Source organism: Rana temporaria, chromosome 3, assembly GCF_905171775.1.
Source record: "Rana temporaria chromosome 3, aRanTem1.1, whole genome shotgun sequence".
Lineage (NCBI taxonomy): Eukaryota > Metazoa > Chordata > Amphibia > Anura > Ranidae > Rana > Rana temporaria.
The window spans coordinates 226,505,376-226,526,902 of NC_053491.1; the positions used below are offsets into that span (position 1 = coordinate 226,505,376).

Genomic DNA, 21,527 nt, shown 5'->3' on the forward strand with positions numbered 1-21,527 from the left:
ACCCAGCCTCTCTGTATATATCCAGCCTCTGTATATACTAGCCTCGCTGCATACACCCACCCTTTCTATATATACCCAGCCTATCTTCAGCCTATCTTCTGTATACCCAACCTATCTTCTGTATAACCAGCCTCTCTGTATATACCCAGCATCTCTGTATACCCAGCCTTTCTTCTGTATCCCCAGCCTCTCTGTATATACCAGCCTCTCTGTATATACCAGCCTCTCTATATACCCAGCCTATCTTCTATATACCCATCCTCTGTTTATACCAGCCTCTCGGTATACCCAGCCTATCTTCTGTATACCCAGCCTCTCTGTATATACCAGCCTCTCTTTATATACCCAGCCTCTCTGTATACACAATCCGCATCTGGTGGCAGGTGACGTGACAAGTTCTCTGGTGACCCCAAGGTAATGAGGGGGGCTTTGGTGACCCTTATGTAATAATATATAATATTTTTTTTGTATATATATATATATATATACACACACACACATATGTATATTATATACATGTGTATGCCCACCCAAGCGTATGACTCTCTTTACTTCAATGCTATGGGCTCTAGCCCCAGATCTTTTGTAGACCTAGCAACGCCCCTGGCACAGTGGCTAAGTAGTTAGCACTTCTGCCCATCAGCACTAGGGTGTTCAGTTCAAATCCCAACCAGGGCACTACCTGCACTGAGTTTGCATGTTCTCCCTGTGCCTGCGTTGGTTTCCCCTGGGTACTCCTGTCTAAATTGCCCCTAGTATGTGTATGGAGGAATTTATGTTAGGGACTTTAGATTGTAAACTCCCTGAGGGCAGGGACTGATGTTAGTGTATAATTTATTTAAAATGCTGTGGAAATTTACAGCGCTATATAAATACCTGTAATAAATAAACCCCTGTCAGGTTTTTATTGCTGTTTGCTCATCCTTTAATTTGTGCTAGTGATAATTGTCAAATGGACTGAAAGTGAGTGAACATCTAAATTTTGAGTTGTCATCGCAGCAAAAAGTGAGGAAAAATCTCCCATTAGGGACACTTGCTCTAATTACAACTGTTTAAGGCTGTCCATACATGGCTCGAAAATCAGCTGGTTCAGCAGGAACTGGTCATGTTCCCATCCATCTGTGGGCAGGCTGGTTGTACTGAAGTTGATCTATTAATCGGCTTCAATACAACCAGCCTGTTAGGTTTCTCTCATGCGATAACAGTGCCGATTTTGTTCAAAATTAAAAAAATATGATATGCCTTTAGACATACTGTAATCCATTTTTGGGATCTAGGAAAGAGACCACTTACTGGACAATCTTACTAACTGCATGCAGATAGTGATGGGGTGAAAAAAAAACAAACACAGGGCCAGATCCACATAGAAATAGATCGGCGCAGCGTATGTGAGATACGCTACGCCGCTGTAACTTACTTTTTCTGGTTCGAATCCCCAAAGAATTTGCGCCGTAAGTTACGGCGGCGTAGTGTATCTCAAGCGGCGTAACGGCGCGATTAGGGGGCGTGTTTTCATTTAAATGAAGCGTGTCCCTGCGCCAAATGAACTGCGCATGCTCCGTTTCTAAATTTCCCGCCGTGCATTGCGCTAAATGACGTCGCAACGACGTCATTTTTTTAACTTAGACGTGAATTACGTCCATCCCGATTCACGGACGACTTACACAAAAAAAAAAAATCAAATTTCGATGCGGGAACAACGGCAATACTTAACATGGCAAATCTAACTATACGCCGCAAAATATCAGCTTTAACTATACGCCGGAAAAAGCCGACTAGAGACGACGTAAAAGAATGCGACGGCCGCGCGTACGTTCGTGGATCGTTGGAAATAGCTAATTTGCATACCCGACGCAGAAAACGACGTGAACGCCACCCAGCGGACGCCAAAGTATTGCATCTTAGATCCGAAGGCGTACGAAGCCGTACACCTGTCGGATCGAACCCAGATGCCGTTGCATCTTAGTTTGAGTATTCAAACTAAAGATACGACGCGGGTAATTTGAAAGTACGCCGGCGTATCAGTAGATACGCCGGTGTACTCGCTCTGAGGATCTGGCCCACAGGATCCTGGCACGCTCACTCTTTCCACAGTAGCAGCTTTACAATTAAAAAAACCCATAGGGAAATAATATTAAAATGTTCTTACCTTACCTCCAGATTCCACATAGAGTGCCTAGGCAAGGTTAAATCATCATTCTTCCAGTGAGATGTCGTGAAATGCTACATATCCCGAAACACCTCCTGAGATTTTGTATACTCTGCATTCTCCAGGATCTTGCTTATGGCAGAAAGATGTCTCTCTGTCCAAGGGGCCTAAAGCGAAAGCCAGGAGTAGGGAAAGTATTTTAAATTCAGATTTATTTTTTAAATGTAAAGCTGCTGCTATTTACTGCAAGGTCTGCTTTACCTACAATGCAACTAATCCCCAGTTTGTATGCTGTATATTTCCATTAGAATGTCTTTTTGAACATTGTATATGTCATTGACCAATGTCTTATTTAAGAATGTGTATAAATATTTGTACGTATGTATTTGTTAATTTGTATAATCTAATGCTACAATTTGTTCAGATCTTTATTTATTTTTCCTCTTTAGGTCAAAACCTCACTTACAATAATTTTGACAGTGACTGATGGAAAAAGTGCAACGGTAAGCTTCTACGGTTTTATTGGCCTCTATACAGGCATTAGTCACATGAACATCACACCTGCAGCAGCACAGTGTACAGTCAAGAGAACAAAACTCAATTTTTGTTTAAAAATGCTTAAAGTCTCGTACACGCGATCAGATTTTTAGACGACCGTTCGTCCTTTTTTATTTCATGCTAGTCTCATGTTGAAAGTGAAGAGGTTACTCAGCATACAAAAATTCTCGTACCACAGAATACAACTTCAAAAGTGACATAATATGTTGAACAGTTTTGAATGTGTTCTTTCGTTTCTGAGAATGCGTAGTCTTGCTCCTATGATTTTTTTTTCGTATGTACCTTACTGATTAAACGAAAATCGGACATTGAGTTCACGTACGACAACATTTTTATAGTCTGCACATCCAGTTTTTGTCTTACAAAAAAACAGAATCGGCTGTTGAAAGCACCATACTAACGATCCGAAAACCGGCAGATCGTTCGTTCCGCCAAATTTGACTTTGTATTTTCGTATCGTGTGTACGGGCCTTTAGTCGTTCCTCCCTAAGCACACAGACATTGGAGAAGTTTACAATTAACATTAATAACATCCATCCTTGCAGGATCCAAGTGTGTAAAAAAAAAAAACCTTATTGTATTTGGTATGTTTCCAAAGCCCTGGCTATCATTTAATATTTACAGCCATGTAAAAGTTGTCACACTTCTCCACTCTATTAAAAAAAAATATGGCTGGAATTCCACTTTCAGTGTCTCTCTCTGCAGAGGTGAGTTTACAATCAGTACTGCTCTTAGAGATACTTTTCATGCTTTTCAATGGTGGCCTTGATGGCACCTCTTGTTTTCAACCTCCCATGACAATAGTATGTCCATCCCTGCTTAGGCCCCAATCATACCTGTTTTTTGTGCTTATTTCCTTATTTTATGCAGAATCCCATTATTTGTAATTGTCCCTGCTCACACTCAGTTGCCCTACACTCTGTGCTCAAAAAACACATGAGCTTTTTGAGCCTATTTAGGCATTTTTGGTCCTATAGACTTCAGTGGGAGCGTATGTAAATGCGCAATTTGCAAATCTTTTGCTTGCTTTTTTACACCTTAAAAACTTTTTTCCTCCTATGGCATTCTCTCCTTCCCTTGCCCAGACCAGGAAATTAAAACCCAAAGCTTGATACATGTGTAAAAACACATATACAGCACCTGTAAGTTGCCTGAAAAACGCTTCAAAATTGAGAGCACATTCCTGGTTATTTTGAAGCATTTTTCAAAACCAGTGAGATGGTGAGACCAGCTTCTGTCAGTTGAGGAGCTGTACACATGGGCCGAAAGTTTTTGTGTTTAGCTGATTTTAGGCACATGTATACCTAGCATAACTTTTGCTCTCCTTGTGCATGCATGTATAACTTTGGTTCTAGTCAATACTATGGTGGGTAAAATGCAGGGTAAAAGATACTGTGCAATGCATTGTAATGTGTGGCTTTTATCTGTACTGGTAAAAGTTCTCTTTCATCATCTCTCTCCATAGGTTACCAAGACCATACTTGTAGTTGTGAAGGATTGCAATGATAATGCACCGATATTTGAGGGCACGCCTTATTTTGTCACAGTCAATGAGGTATTCTAAATTATGCTTTATAAATTAGAGAGCTTGATTTTTGTCTTCTAGTAGAAATAATGTTACTAGTGGTAAGCGGTGAAATACATAAAACATTCATACTTATTACTCGAAATGTCAATTTTTTTTTTTTTTACAGAAGAAATATATATATTTTTTAAATTGAACAAAGATTCAGTGTGAAGTAGTTTTACAAATTGAAAATTGCTTTGTTACACTTGGGAGGTAAAATGCAGTGTATATAAAAGGATTATGCTTGAAATAAAAGTACAATCTATTCAGTAGATAAACTAAACTTGTGTTTTAAAATTTTATTTTTTATTACAAATTGTATAACAAGGACTGTATATGTTAAGAACATTTTAACTATACATTAAAACAGGTAAAGAAAAAAGGGGAGAAAAATTGCGCTAATATACAAAAACAAAAAACAAACCAGTGTGGCCACGGGGTGACAGAAATGCTGGTAAATCTAATATAAAGCTGCGACTTGCTGTGCAACATCAAACAGTGGTCAAAAATTGGAAAAAATAAAGTTGCCCTAAAAACTTAAGTAAATTATTTGAAACAAACATGTGCATATTTCAAATATTTTGAAATATGCACATGTTTGTTTCAAATAATTTACTTAAAGCGGGAGTTCACCCATTTGTAAAAATTTTTTTTTCTCCCCTTAGCTTCCTGCTCGTTCGGTCTAGGGGAATCGGCTATTTGTATTAAAATATGAGCAGTACTTACCCGTTTTCGAGCTGCATCTTCTTCCGTCGCTTCCGGGTATGGGTCTTCGGGAGCGGGCGTTCCTTCTTGATTGACAGCCTTCCGAGAGGCTTCCGACGGTCGCATCCATCGCGTCACTCGTAGCCGAAAGAAGCCGAACGTCGGTGCGGCTCTATACTGCGCCTGCGCACCGACGTTCGGCTTCTTTCGGAAAATCGTGACGCGATGGATGCGACCGTCGGAAACCTCTCGGAAGCCTGTCAATCAAGAAGGAACGCCCATTCCCGAAGCCCATACCCGGAAGCGACGGAGAGGATGCATCTCGTAAACGGGTAAGTACTGCACATATTTTAAAATAAATAGCCGATTCCCCTAGTAAAAACGAGCAGGAATCTAAGGGGGAAAAGTGCCCTCTAAGGGTGAACCCCCGCTTTAAGTTTTTAGCGCGACTTTATTTTTTCCTATTAAAACAGGTAACCACTCCCCTTTCCCTCATATTAATGTAAAAGCTTGCTGCTAAAATGCATTTTCAGTTATTGACAATACTGATCCAGAAGCATATTGCTCTTGCAAGAGCTTGATGAATTTCTCTTAAATTTCTGGTGTCATTTTATCTATAAATGAAGGTATTGTGTATTTTTGTGAGGCAGTGATTTTCTAACACTGGCATATTTGAAGATGCTGCTGGTGAAGAAACACTTTATGGTGATCTATAAGCAGCAGAAATACTGTAGTGTTTCTGGAATGACAACTCTGGAGGGAAAAGCTTCTTGCCCTTTCAAAAAAAGTCCTTATTTCATTCCATTAAGTATTTTTTTAATGTCCTTATGCCGCATACACACGGTCGGGCTTTTGCCCGGCCAAAAGCACATCGGAATTTCCGACGGAATTCCATCGCAGTAAAATACAACATGTTCTATATTTAAACTCCGATGGAATTTCTCCGATGGGGCATACACACGGTTTCCGTCTGCCTTTTTCTATTGGAAATTCCGATTGTGTGTACGGGGCTTTTCTACCATGCAAGGATGTGTTTTGTCATCCTTGTAGCATTTGGAAAATAATATTTCTTCTCACAATATTTGCAAATTGCATTTTGCTCTCAGCAGACATTGCACCGTGGAAATGTTTCAAAACGTTACATTTTGGTCTTACTATTTTACTGAGAGAAGAAAAAGAAAAAAACTAAAAATTCACCCTCTTACCTGTCAATTAAGGCCTGATAAGAAAGAAACTATTACTACTGTATCCCAACAATCACCAAACTGTAGGACATACAAGATGGAGCCCACAAGCAAACTAAACTGTAGAATTTCTCCTGCAGTGTCCCCTAGTAGAAGTAAGGGGCTTTTGCTTTCTAACAGAGAATGTTAGCTGCCAGGAGAAGAATCCATTTTTTTACCCCTGTTATAAAACATAAAACCAAGCTAAAGATTGTTCCTTTGTGTCCAGATGTAAGCTGGAAAATGCTGTTTGCCTGGCTGTGCAGGAGTGGGGAACCCTGTCAACTGCAACCCCTATGGAATAGTGCTATACCTATGCAGCATACCACTCAGTAGTGCCATTTCATCTTTTAACTCAGATTCATTTAACTCCTTCCTGAACTTGTTGCTTGTTCTACCATTGCTGTTAAGCCCCTTTCCAAGTTGTAGCAGGTAGAGATCTTCCTCCATCCTTCGCCCTCTTGAACTGAGAGAATCTGGAAGCTCCACAGTATCATCATTAGTGCACCACCAGTAAGGAGGCATTTCAAATCCTCAGCATGACTGATGAGAGCAGCAGGGAGCTCTCACAGTCCAATTCTGCAGTACCATCCGAAAAATAATTTTATTATTTTGTGGTGTAGTTGTAAGTATGCATATGCCCTGTGAGAGAAATAGCCTTTTTTCATGACAATTTTGTGATACAAAAAAAAAAACTTTTCCAAAGAATTGTGGAAAAAAATTACAACTTTAAATAACTAAAAACTTTGGAGCAAAGGGGTTATTTGGGGGTTAGTTGTACGTTCCTGGCTTGTTAGTGTCTCAACAAATGAGATAAGCTGTCAGTACATCAGGTGTTATGAGGTGTGATCAATTTTCAATGGTTGGCACTATAGCTTGTAAACTCTATAACTTTCACACAGACCAAATAATATACACTGATTTGGGTTGTTTTTACCGAAGCAATGTAGCAGTATAAATTTTGGCTCAAATTTATGTAAAAAAAATACTTATTTGCAAAATTTTAAAACAGAAACATTGGGTTTTGTTTTCAAAATATTTATTATTTTTCATTTATAGCGCAAAAAATATAAAACACAGTGCTGATTAAATTCCACCAAAAGAAAGCTCTATTTGTGTGAAAATAAGGGCAACAATTTCTTATGGGTACAGTGTTGCATGACTGAGTAATTGAATATATGAAGATGTACTACAGCGCTACTACCGGTACTTATATTGAGCAAGAAAAAAACACAACAAAAATATCCAAATGATATAGCTGCATACAAAAAGAGGTGTAGAAAACCAATTAAAGTGAAAGAAATGGTAGTAATGCGCTAATACTAACTTTTGCTGCTGTTAGTATACAGTGTACAACGTGTGCCAATGATACCAAATATACACCCAAAATAAGAGGTATCGATAAAATGCAATGTGAAGCAAATATAATGACATCAAACCATTATGTGAACAAACAAAAAACACAAAAACATCCCCCTTTTCCACACACAGACCAGTGCAATTAGCTTGGAATGATAAGGAACAATCCTATAGTGTGCTGGGAGTTTTAACAGTGCTTGTTTAGCTCAGGCTGACGCTTTGATACTTCAAGGTGACACAGCTCTTGCTGTGTCACCTTGAGGCACTAAGTCACGTGCCGAGTGACGCAACGCGTGGGGGAGGAGCCTAGTGACGCGATCGGCAGACATATGTTCGTATAAGGAGATCGCCGCACTGAGCGGCATGAGAGGCTGCATTTAGAATTTTTTTCTGATCAGGGGATCCGTGAGTGTAATTGCATCACCGCATCTATGTTCTCCCTTTGACCAACATTATTGCACCATATTTTTTTTCTTTTGTTTTTTCCATGAGCTGTGTCACCTTGAAGTATCAAAGCGTCAGCCTGAGCTAAACAAGCACTGTTAAAACTCCCAGCACACTATAGGATTGCTCCTTCTCATTCCAAGCTAATTGCACTGTTCTGTGTGTGGAAAGGGGGGATGTTTTTGTGTTTTTTGTTTGTTCACATAATGGTTTGATGTCATTATATTTGCTTCACATTGCATTTTATCGACACCTCTTATTTTGGGTGTATATTTGGTATCATTGGCACACGTTGTACACTGTATACTAACAGCATCAAAAGTTGGTATTAGCGCATTACTACCATTTCTTTGAGTAATTGCCATTCAAACTGTGAGAGCACGGAAAGCTGAAAAGAAGTGCCAAGTAGGCAAGTGGTTAAAAAAAAGTTGGGTACTAATGTCACTGTCAGTGATTTCTCTGAGAAATTGGTGTGTCAGAGGGGCTGAGATCTTCGAGAAGGTTAGTAACGGAGGACCTATCTCACCTCCTTTGGGGGTAGCGCTACATTAGTCTAGGGTTTGAGTCTGAAGCCTGTGGTCACCCCTGCACCACCTCCAGTCCCTGGCTATTGCAGAAAACCTAATATGACAACAAAACAACAAAAAAAGAGGAAAAACCTCAAAGGTATTGAGTATCTCGGTACCCAAAGGACAAGGCGTTCACACATTCATTCAAAATTTTAAAAATATTTTATTACAAAAAGAATTAAAAAAATATAGCAAACAAATAACAGAAAACATCAAAATAACAATATTACTATTTCAAGCACATGTTGAGCTGTGCTCATTTTTCAGTGTTTAGTTTTCCCCACCGAATGATGGTGCCGCCTTCTGTTTAATTTTGTGTTTTTAGGCACTAATAACATTATGCTAATATGATAGCAGTTACACTTTTGAGAACTAAAACGACTTGCTAAACTATTTTCTGTCTTCCCTACTTGTAGAGCACTGCACCAGGAACTATAATTTTCAGTGTTACAGCAAAAGATTATGATGATGAAGGACAAGCACCAGTTTCATTTGAGATTATTCAGGTATGTATTGAAATGGAATTAGAATAAATTACATCTGGTTAAAAAAAAATTGTAACCTGTCCTATCCTATAAGAGTTAGCTTGTCCCTATTTATTATCTAGCACTATATTTTCTAGTGTAGCGCCTGTGTACTTTTCAGTACAGGTGCTATGTTCAATTTAGAGGAGGAGAGAGTTATTTGCTTTCATCTGTGTTGATCTATTTAAATTTTGGCAGTCGCCAGCCCTGAACTGTCCTGTGGGTCATTCTGTGCTTCAGAGATGTAGTTTAATCTCTGGATGGCAGGTGGCGCCAGAGGGGTCCAGGCGGAGCCGCTTCTCCCCAGCAGCCAAATAGAGGAGTTTTCCCTCGCGGAGCATGCTGGGGAGGGGTATTTCTGTGGCGGAGGCCATTGCTCGGGGTTCTTCGCGGGTTGCTGGTTCCAGGTGCGGCACCCACCTTTAGGGTGTGCGCACATCAAGGGCCCCGGCGTTATGGCCTACCAGGCCGGGGCGCACGTGCCACGCGGAGTTCCTGACTCTGGGCTCTCATGGCCCGGAGCAGCTGATGCTGCTAAGGGGCCCCAGTGACTTACTGGGTCCCCCCAACTCTATTGAGAAGATCCCAAGCAAGTTGTGCTGTTCGGTGGGGAGTCGGTCTGAGACGGACTGAGAAAAGCCCGGAGGCAGGTGATCCAATAGGGCTTGAACGAACCATCGGGGATCTGGGTGACCGGACACTGACAGGTTGTATGCTGCAAACTGTCAGACGGTAACCCCAAGCTAAGAAGTCTACCTGCGGAAGATTTAGGCAAATTATAGTCTGGGAGGATTCGCTCTACTATTTCATGTTCTTGTGTACTAGGCCTGTGGCAGAGGTCTCAATACCAATCCAAATTCCATTAGAGCCAAGTCGGTGGCAGAGACTTGTTCCCAGGGCCGATCCCCTGGGAGGTTAGGATCGGCACTGCTTGTTCCTTTTCAGAGGTTCTAAGTGATGCTCTGGCTGCCAGGCCTGTGAGAGGGACCTGTCCAGGGGCACTTTACCCACTTTGGCTGAAGTGGGGACGAGGAAAAAGTTGCTATTAGAAGCAAGACTGCTTCTGTTTATCCATATGCCTGAATCTGCATGTTCTTCTTTCACCCACCTACTTCTATCTACCTCAGTTGGATTGTTGGTCATATTGGACCAGTAATAAAGCATTGAAAAACGTCACCCTGCTATCTGGACATTCCGTTATTGCTTCATCCTACCATCATCATCCCTAGACACATCACAGAGGTAACATAATTACGCCGATCCCAAATCTAACCAGCGGCTCCTCCGGGGGTAGTGCTACACTAGGTATAGCTGACTATCTAAAAACTAAGGAAGATGGACTTTGAAAGCACACGGGTAGATAATGTAAGAAATTAAGAGTTTTTTGTTTTAGAAAAATTGTAAAAACATTTATATGTATAAAATTGTTATACCACTGTTATTAAATGGCCCACACATAGGTTATCATAGCACTTCCAACAATAACAATTGAGTTTGCAAGACCCAAAAAACACATTAATAAGTATCCAAAAAGAATAGATAGTTTGCAAGTACAAATGTGGAGTGGGTAAACCACGGTGTGGGTCCAGATGCAGAAAAGATTCGCTCTACATGTTACGTGTAGAGATACGCTTCTTCAGGAGCTTTGAATCGGTTCTTTGCTGGTAAGCAAAAAAAGTCCAGGAATATTCGTCCAATACACCAGAATGTCTATGCAAAAACTGATAGTGTAGACCAGTATGCGTTTTAGGTAAAGTTAGTTTGTCCAAGTATGGCGCTCAGAACTTTAGTCAGAGTCTTTGAATCTGGGTGCTAGGGTGTAGGCAATGGGCCTCCTTGACATGCAGTGGTGATCTGTCTGGGTGTCTAGGGTGTAGAAAGGTTTTGCCCACTCTGTGACCCACTTGTGCCAAAATCGGGTCTGGGGCACAGCAGGCTGCATGCTGAGTACCAGAGACTCTAACGAACTTTAGTGCTAGAACTGCCAGCTGTCAGTGACTGCCCTGGTCCATTACTAAACTTAAGAGCTAAGTGGATCAGCTCATGGGCTGCTGTTCCAGGTACAGTACACTGTACAAAAATGCTTTCACATTTGAGTTGATGCAACTAAGTTTTGTTTCACATCTGCAGCAATAGATAATTCGATATGGTAATCTATATCTTGGTAACTAAAAATTGCAAACCTGTAAAAATTTTACTAATGTTCTGTCCATGGAAAACCAACTTTAAAGTAGTATTACACCAAAAATTGAATATATCGCAGTTTACTGATCATTAGATGTGATGGCCGCATTCATTTTTAATTTTTAGGCTTTTTTCCCATTGTTTTTAGCTGATAATCTTGCCAGTAAAACACTGCCTGTATTAGCATGCCCCCACTCTAGATGAGCACATGGGGGCACATTTGAACAGAAGCATTGTCAGTCTGAAGGGGAAAGGGGGTGTTGGATATAACTGATTTAAATACACAAACAAATTGAACCCCAACTCCAGCTAACACTTACAGCAAACAGTTTTTTTCCTTTTGGTATAAAGGTTTTACATCAACAAATATAATTTTAAGCACTCATGCCAGTGTTAAATGGTTTGTCTTATCCCTGTAACTTAGGGTGACCAGACATCCCCAGTTTCAGGGGACAGTCCCCTGATTGAGGACACTGTCCCCGGACCAAGTCTGTCCCTGGTTTTGTCCCCAGATTGGATTTAATAGGGGGCAGAGGCAATTTCAAGGACAGTCAGTGCAGAATTAAAATAAAAAAAATAGAATTACACACACCCCACTCCGCCGTGCCTACTAGCTTAGGGTTGTTGTATTTTTTCCATTATCTGTGCCCCTTTCTGATGATCATGTGCTGGTCGGAGCGGAAAGGGAATATTTCTTCAGTTTCGGGCGCATGCCCATTCAGCTTCGCTTGCATGTTCTTTTGCCTTGGCTCAAATCCTGGCCAGCCACCTGCCTATCTCCTTGCCTTCCCTGGCGGAGTGATCTTCCTCCGCTCCCCATCCAGTAGTATCTGGGGCCCGAAGAGTAAGACTTAAGAGCCTGTGAGGCGGGTGGCGACGGGCAGAGAGTCGTTGATTGTTGCCATTACTAGTAAAAAAAAAATATGTCCCCGGATTTCATTTTAAAAATCTGGTCACCTTACTGTAACTGATACTGTAAGAAAGCTTCCAGGCAGCTTGAAATGTGTGTAGTTCGTTCCAGCAGCCAGCCCAGGCTGGGGAAAGGCACTTTTGTCTCAGTTTTCTAGGATTTGGGGTTTCGGTGGGCCCACTTGTTATATAAAGAGGGGGACTGCTAAGACCAGGGCTGCAGAGCATTCATGCATTAGGACAAAAATCCTTCTGTGTGTAGCAGCCTTCCCAGCATCCTGTAATTACTTACCTGAGCCATGAGTGTCCTATGCGTCTGGGACACTCCTCCTGATTGGCTGAGACACAGCAGTGGCACCATTGGCCCCTGCGGCTCTCAATCAAAGTCAGTTAGCCAATCAGGGGAGAAGGGAGGAGGGGCCAGGTCGGGGGTCCTTGCCTGAATGGACACACAGAGCCGCAGCTTGGCTCGGGTGCCCCCACAGCAAGCTGCTTGCTGTGGGGGCACTCGATAGGAGGGAGAGGCCAGGACCAGCAAAGAGAGACCCGAGAAGAGGAGGATCCAGGTTGCCCTGTGAAAAACCAACTGCACAGAGGAGGTAAGTATAACATGTTTGTTATTTTAAGATAAGATAAAAAAAAAAATAGACTTTACAATCACTTTAACTTATCCTAATGTTATAATAATGTTTTACACAAACAGATTTTTTTTTCCTGGGTGTTTTGCAATGTAATCTATATATATAAAACTCAGTGGGGCTGATTTACTATGCTCTGTGCGCTGCGCTGGTTCATGCCTTAATTAGTGCGCCGGGTGGAGGCTTAATTAGGCGCATGAACCAGCGTAGCAGCCGGCTTTAAAGTAATATGTAAAGCCGCGCCGAACTCCCTATAGAAGTCTATGGGAGAAATCAAAAGTGTTCATTTTAAAGGGGCTAATCTGCAAGTTTTGTCCTAAAAAGTGTTTGGGGACCTCAGTCCTGCCCCAGGGGACATGTATAAATGTTTTTTTTATTTTTTAAAATGGCCGTTTTTTCGGGAGCAGTGAAATGAATAATGCTTAAAGTGAAACAATAAAAGTGAAATATTCCTTTAAATTTCGTACCTAGGGGGGGTATAATGTCAGCATGTGAAATAGCGCATTTTTCCCGCACTTAGAACTGCCCCTGCACAAAATGACATTCAGAAGGAAAAAAGTCATTTAAAAATTCACACGCGGCTATAATGAATTGTCGGCTCTGACAATTCTAAAGGGATTCATTCATAAAACAAACAACAAAATGTGTAGGGGTTCCCCCAAATTAAATTACCAGGCCCTTCAGGTCTGGAATGGATATTAAGGGGAACCCCGCCGTAAAAACCAAAAAAAAAAAGACGTGCGGTTCCCGGCAAATATCCATTCCAGGCCCTTCAGGTCTGGTGTGGATTTTAAGGGGAACTCCACCCCAAATTTAAAAAAAAAATGGCGTGGACCAGGCCACATGCCCTCAACATGGGGAGGATGTCCCCATGTTGATGGGGACAAGGGCCTCATCCCCACAACCCTTGCCCGGTGGTTGTGGGGGTCTGCGGGCGGGGGGCTTATCAGAATCTGGAAGACCCCTTTAACAAAGGGGACCCCCAGATCCTGCCCCCCCCTGTGTGAAATGGTAATGGGGTACATTGTACCTCTACCATTTCACCCCAAAAAAAATGTCAAAAGTGTTAAAAATGACAGTAGCCGGTTTTTGACAAATCTTTTAATAAAATCTTCTTTTCTTCTTTCCTTCGGGTTTCTTCCGCTGCTTCTTTCTTGGGTCTTCTCGTCCACATCTTGCCCGACGTCTTCTTCTATCTTCTCCGTCCGTCCTTCAGCCTTCTCGTCTGCCCGGTGTCTTCTCCTGTCTTCTCCGTCCTTCAGCCTCCTCGTCTGCCCGGTGTCTTCTCCTATCTTCTTCTCCTTCCGTCCTCCTCCTCGTCCGCATCTTGTGTCTTCTCCGGTCTTCTTCTTCTCGGTCCGCCAGCCTTCTCCTCCACATCTTTTTCTTCCCCGGACCCAGCGCTTGAATTTGATTTGGCCGCCGTGTTGCGCTCCTGGGACCCGCCCCCCTCTGACGCCACAAGTAAACTCCTTAGAAGGTCATGTGCGTCAGAGGGGGGCGGGGTCACAGAGCGTCACACGGCGGGGGAATTCAATTTCAAGCGCGCCGCCCGGAGAAGAAGATGCCGCCGCTTCCAATTGAAGTTCCCGCCGTGTCACACTCATGCGACCCCGCCCCCCTCTGACGCACATATGCCACACGCGGACTTTCATATGAGTTTACCTGTGGCGTCAGAGGGGGGCGGGTCCCAGGAGCGGGAACACGGCGGCCAAATCAAATTCAAGCGCTGTGTCCGGGGAAGAAAAAGAGGTGGACGAGAAGGCTGAAGGACGGACGGAGAAGAAGACAGGATAAGACAACGGGCAAGATGCGGGACCAGAAGGCTGAAGGACGGACGGAGAAGATAGAAGAAGACGTCGGGCAAGATGTGGACGAGAAGACCCAAGAAAGAAGCAGCGGAAGAAACCCGAAGGAAAGAAGAAAAGAAGATTTTATTAAAAGATTTGTCAAAAACCGGCTACTGTCATTTTTAACACTTTTGACATTTTTTTTGGGGTGAAATGGTAGAGGTACAATGTACCCCATTACCATTTCACACAGGGGGGGGGGCAGGATCTGGGGGTCCCCTTTGTTAAAGGGGTCTTCCAGATTCTGATAAGCCCCCCGCCCGCAGACCCCCACAACCACCGGGCAAGGGTTGTGGGGATGAGGCCCTTGGCCCAATCAACATGGGGACATCCTCCCCATGTTAAGGGCATGTGGCCTGGTGCGGTTCAGGAGAGGGGGGGGCCGCACTCTGTCCCCCCCCTCTTTTCTGCGGCCGACCAGGTCAGCGTGCTCGGATAAGGGTCTGGTGTGGATTTTTAGGGGGACTCCACGCCATTTTTTTTCAATTTGGGGTGGAGTTCCCCTTAAAATCCACACCAGACCTGAAGGGCCTGGTATGGATATTTGGGGGGACCCCACGCCATTTTTTTTTGTTTTTACGGCGGGGTTCCCCTTAATATCCATTCCAGACCTGAAGGGCCTGGTAATTTAATTTGGGGGGACCCCCATACATTTTTTTTTTTTTTTTTTAGTTTTAATGAGCAATGACTGTATTCTTTATAGCCATGAGTACTTTAAACTTACTTTTTTTTCACTTCAGAAATGACATCTTGTACAGGGACAGTTCTAAGCACGGGAAACATGCGTGTACCCCCCCTCCCCCCTGTATGAAATTTAAAGGAATATTTTACTTTTATTATTTCACTTTAACCACTTCCATACCGCGCCTATTCTGGCACTTCTCTCCTTCATGTAAAAATTATATTTTGTTCCTGGGAAATTAATCAGGACCCCCAAACATTATATATAATTTTTTAGCAGACACCCTAGGGAATAAAGTGGCGGTCATTTTTTATTTGATTTCCAACGGTATTTGCGCAATAATTTTTCTAACGCCTTTTTTTTTTTGGCCCAAAAAAAAAACACGGTTCATGAATAAAAAAAAAAAAAAACAGTAAAGTTAGCCCAATTTTTATGGATAATAGATACCTAACTTGTCACGCTTTAATATTGCACACACTCATGGAATGGCGCCAAACTTCGGGACATAAAAATATCTATAGGCGATGCTTGTTTTTTTTTTACAGGTGACCAGTTCAGAGTTACAGAGGAGGTCTAGGGCTAGAATTATTGCTCTCGCTCTAACGCACGCGTCAATACCTCACATGTGTGGTTTGAATGGTGTTTACATATGTGGGCGGGACTTACATGCATATTCGCTTCTGAGTGCGAGCTTCTAGGGACAGGGGCGTTATTTTATTTTTTTGTTTGTTTTTTTTACCTCATATTTTTCTTCTTGCACTTTTTTGTCACTTTTTTTGATTTTGGATCACTTTTCTTCCTATTACAAGGAATGTAAACATCCCTTGTAATAGGACTAGTGTGTGACAGGTCCTCTTTATGGAGAGAGGTGGGGTCAATAAGGCTGGAAAGCATGGTATTGAAAAAAAAATAAAATATCTCATGCTTTCAGCTGCAATCATGTTCGTTCAGCACAGTGGTGTAGTGTATAGCACTTTGACCTAGCAGCAAAAGGGTCGCTGGTTCGAATCCAGCCCGTGACACCATCTGCATGGAGTTTGCATGTTCTCCCTGTGCCTGCGTGGGTTTCCTCCCACAATATAAAAACACGCTGTAAATCGGATCCGGTCTAAATAAGCCCTAATATGCAGTAGTATATTTAGGTTTTGTTCTGCCCTAGGCCTGACTACATATCTGCACCTCCTAATAGAAAAATGACCCACCCCTTCCTGTCAAGGTCACACCCTGTTTTTGTATGACCCGCCCAGGAATTTTCAGGGGACCCACACACTAGTTCTGGGGGGGAGGGGGGCACTGGATTCCCTTAACCACTTCCATACCAGGCACTTACGCACCTTCCCGCCCAAGCCAATTTTCAGCTTTCAGCACTGTCGCACTTTGAATGGCAATTGCGCGGTTATACAACACTGTACCCAAACAAAATTGGCGTCCTTTTTCCCCCACAAATAGAGCTTTCTTTTGTTGGTATTTGATCACCTCTGCGATTTTTTTTTGCGCAACAACTAAAAAAAGACTGCAAATTTTGAAAAAAAAAAAGTTTTTATTTTTTTCTGTTAATTTTTTTGTAAATAAGTTTTTCTCTTTCAATTACGGGCACTGATATGGCGGCACTGATGGGCACCGATGAGATGGCACTGATGGACATCGATGAGGTAGTACTGATGGGCACAGATGAGGTGGCATTGATTGGCGGCGCTGGTATGCGGCACTGATGGGCACTCATAGGCGGCACTGATGGGCACTCATGGGCGGCACAGATGGGCACTCATGGGCGGCACTTATGGGTGGCACTGATGGATACTTATGGGTGGCACAGGTGGGCACTGATAGGTGGGCACTGTGCATGGATGGGCACTGTGGGGTGGCACTGATGGACACTGTGGGGTGGCACTGATGGACACTGTGGGGTGGCACTGATTTTCCCAGGTTGCCAGTCAGTGCCCATTTGTGGGCACTGATTGGCATCTTTTTTCTTTTTTTTTAATGCTTTTTTTTTTTTTTTCCATATATTTTTTTTTGCCCACCCTGGTGGTCCAGGGTGGGCATCCCTGGTGGTCCAGTGTGGTGATCCGAGGGGGGGGCTGCGCTGATAAACAATCAGCGCGAACGCCCCCTGTCAGGAGAGCTGCCGATCGGCTCTCCGATACTCGCGTCTGTCAGACGCGAGTGAGGAAGAGCCATCGATGGCTCTTCCTGTTTACATCGTTGATTGGACACGGCTGATCACGTGGTAAAGAGTCTCCGTCTCCGTGAGAGACTCTTTACCGAGATCGGAGATGCAGGGTGTCAGACTGACACCCCGCATCACCGATCGCCGCGCTGCGTGCCCCCACAGGCGCGCGCGGCATGAAATCCGGCAGGACGTCCTGTCAGGATTGTGTAACCACTTCCCGGACGTAAATCGGCCATAGGCTGGGCGGGAAGTGGTTAATTTGCATAGTTTTTCTCTCACTTCCTGTTTGGCTATGGCGCAGGAAGTGAAGGCAAATCTCCCCAATTGGACACAGATAATACAAAATAAACTGACAGGGCCTATAACCCTCCCTCACTCTATCCAAAATTAAAGAAAATAAAACGTGTTGATTATAGTTCTAGTCAGGGGCGGACTGACCATTGAGTCACTCGGGCACTGCCCGAGGGCCCCATGCCACTAGGGGGCCCCATCCGGGTTGCCAGGCTCAGTAAAACCAGGGACAGTATGTAAAAATCTGTGTTTTTTTTAGATCTGTCCCTGATATGTCCGAAAATGACATGCTTTTAATGTGAATATCCCAAGATTTTAGCTGCCCGCCTCTGCACTACCTCCTGGCGTGGTGGCCATCTGTAAGCCAGAGGGGCCCCATACTCTTCTACTGCCCGGGGGCCCCATGAGTTGTCAGTCCACCCCTGGTTCTAGTTTAAGCACAAATTTCATAGAGTTTTATTGAGAGGCCTAAGAAAATATAACCATGCCAATAGGCCAGGATACAGCGTTGCTAATATGTAGGAATGTGTGTGTTAGAGCACCCCACCCAATGTTAACTAAAAAATTATTAATTTGCAAATAAGTATTATCTGCTCATTTTTTGGGGATGTCTGCACCCCTGATAGTGAGAACATTTGTGAGGTGTCTTCACCCTTTCTAATTCATTCACTTCCTGTCACATAGCCAAACAGGAAGTGAGGGTAAAACCTTACTAATATCTTTTCTTGGGGACACAGAGATCAATCTAAATAGTTTCCCATTATGTAAATTGCACTCTAGCATTTTGCTGTGTACACCCCAAATTATTAGGGATCTTGGACTTTGGGGTCCATTTACTAAAGGCAATTCCACTTTGCACTACAAGTGCAAAGCAAGGAAGAAAACAAAACAACTTTGCTTCTACAGGATTGGATGTTAAAACCATCAGTGCTTCCTCTCTCATTTTCAGCAACTATGCTTGTACTGCAGAGTGGCTTTGCCTTTACTAAACCCCAAACTAAATAATCATTTGGGGCAGGGATCCTCAAACTACGGCCCTCCAGCTGTTTTAGAACTACACATCCCATGAGGCCTTATAATGCACTGACATTCACAGACATGACTAGGCATGATGGGAATTGTAGTTCCTGAACAACTGGAGGGCCGTAGTTTGAAGACCCATGATTTAGGGTGTACACAGCAGTGCTGGAGTGCAATTAGCTTAATGGGGACACTAGTTAGATTGACCTGTGTCCCCAAGAAAAGACACTGGTAGGGTTTTAACCTCACTTCCTGTTCAGCTGTGTGACAGGAAGTGAAGCCAATTTTAAGAAAAGGGACACAAAGCTCAACCCAAAAAAACAAAAAACACAAGCAGGGGTTCTAACACTCACTTGGCTTCCCTCAAACACCCACAATTAGAATAGGGTTGCCTTGCCCTAGATTTAAGCACAGTGCTGTAAATCAGCACTTCAAGCCTGTCCACCAATAGCAACCCCCCCCCCACAGGCCATGTTTGCAGGTTTTCCTTCATCTTGCACACGTGCTTTAAAAGACAGTCTGGACAGCAATTCTTGATAAGAGAAATCCACAAAACATGTCCTGTCGGGGGTACTTGAGGGCTGAGGACCACTACAGTTAAAAGAAAATACTTACCAGTTTGTCTTTAAAGTCATGGGGAATAAACATGGCAAACATTTCATGATTACACACCAGGAAAGAAGCTTAGACAAAAATCACACCCAATTTGTTAGGCCCAAACCTATTTCAGCTGCAGCTGTCAAAATATGTTGCATGAAAAAGTAACAAAAAACAAACTTCAAAATTTTAAAGTAATTTTTATTGGTCAACAAAACAAGGAAAGCAAAAAAACAAACAAACACACACAAACAAAAATACATTTCAAAACTCAAAATAAACAGATTTAAAGTCGCAACATCTTCACAATTTTTTCATAAAATAAGGCAGCAGAGACAAATACATCAAAGTGAACATCATTTAAAAATAAACAAAAACCATTGGCAAAATAAAAACCCATGCAACAAACCACATTTGTGTTCCGCAACAGCATTTCTGCCTGCCCCTATGAGGGCAGCTGAGGACTGATCGATGCACAGTTTTTATAACATGTGCTAGTAATGAAGCAATTGAAATCACATGAACAAATTGCAGTCTCTAGTGTGGGTGAGCTTACACCTGGTTAATTAACCCAACCCACGCTCTATGACCATCCAAGTGATTTTCACCTTTTAAAAAGAAAGGATTTTTTCTAAGTGTTTGAGCAGACTCAGTTCATCACACATGTAGGAACAAAGCTGCAATGGCATGAGAGTTTTTTTTTTTTTTTTTTCCCCTGATCTCATGCTTTCCAGCCTGGCCCGGTCATTGACCAGCAATATGGTCCGGGGCTCAAGTGGTTAAAAATTAACAAAACACTAAAGTTAGCCCAATTTTTGGGGATAATGTGAAAGATGATGTTACACCGAGTAAATAGATACCTTACATGTCACGCTTTACTATTGGAAACACTCCTGCAATGGGGCCAAAATTCATTCCGTGAATATCCCCATAGGCGACCTTTTTCTTGTTTTTCCAGGTTACCAGTTTATAGTTACAAATAAGGTCTAGTGGTAAAAGTATTGCTCTCGCTCTAACGCACGCGTCAATACCTCACATGTGTGGTTTGAACGATGTTTATATATGTGGGCGTAAGTCCCGCCCACATATGTAAACACCGTTCAAACCACACATGTGAGGTATTGACGCGTGCGTTAGAGCGAGAGCAATACTTTTAGCACTAGACCTTCTTTGTAACTATAAACTGGTAACCTGAAAAAAAAGAAAAAGGTCGCCTATGGGGATATTCACGGAATGAATTTTGGCCCCATTGCAGGAGTGTTTCCAATAGTAAAGCGTGACATGTAAGGTATCTATTTACTCGGTGTAACATCATCTTTCACATTATCCCCAAAAATTGGGCTAACTTTAGTGTTTTGTTAATTTTTAACCACTTGAGCCCCGGACCATATTGCTGGTCAATGACCGGGCCAGTTTTTGTGATTCGGCGCGGCGTTGCTTTAACTGACAATTGCGCAGTCGTGCGACGTGGCTCCCAAACGAAATTGGCAACCTTTTTTTTTCCCCACAAAGAGAGCTTTATTTTGGTGGTATTTGATCACTTCTGCGTTTTTTTTTTTTTTTTTTAGAGCTCTAACCAAAAATAGAGCGACAATTTTAAAAAATAAAGAGATATTTTTAGTTTTTGCTATAATAAATATCCCCAAAAATATATATTATAAAAAATAAAAAAAAACTCAGTTTAGGCCGATACGTATTCTACATCTTTTTGGTTCCAAAAAATCGCAAATAGCGTTTAGTGTTTGGTTTTGGCAAAAGTTATAGCGTCTACAAAATATGGCTTTTTTTTGTTTTAACTAGTTATTGCGGCGATCAGCGATTTTTATCGGTACTGCGACATTATGGCGGACACATCGGACACTTTTTTGGAACCATTGGCATTTTTCTAGCGATCAGTGCTGTAAAAATGCATTGCTTACTATAAAAATGCCACTGGCAGGGAAGGGGTTAACACTAGGTGCGAGGGAGGGGTTAAATATGTTCCCTGGGTGTGTTCTAACTGAAGGGGGGGTGGGACTGACATGGGTAAATGACAGATCGCTGTTCATGAAGGGGAACTCCAGACCCCAAAAAAAAAATAACGTG

General features: G+C 42.6%; 1 protein-coding gene across 1 annotated transcript in view; it reads left to right on the forward strand.

Moving 5' to 3' along the window:
- CDHR2 (cadherin related family member 2) overlaps window positions 1-21,527 on the forward strand; it is a 161,121-nt gene that overhangs the window by 24,229 nt on the left and 115,365 nt on the right. The window contains exons 4-6 of the mRNA XM_040341609.1: window positions 2,599-2,652; window positions 4,173-4,262; window positions 8,991-9,080. Coding sequence (XP_040197543.1) covers window positions 2,599-2,652; window positions 4,173-4,262; window positions 8,991-9,080 — 234 coding nt within the window. The remainder of the gene's footprint in view (window positions 1-2,598; window positions 2,653-4,172; window positions 4,263-8,990; window positions 9,081-21,527) is intronic.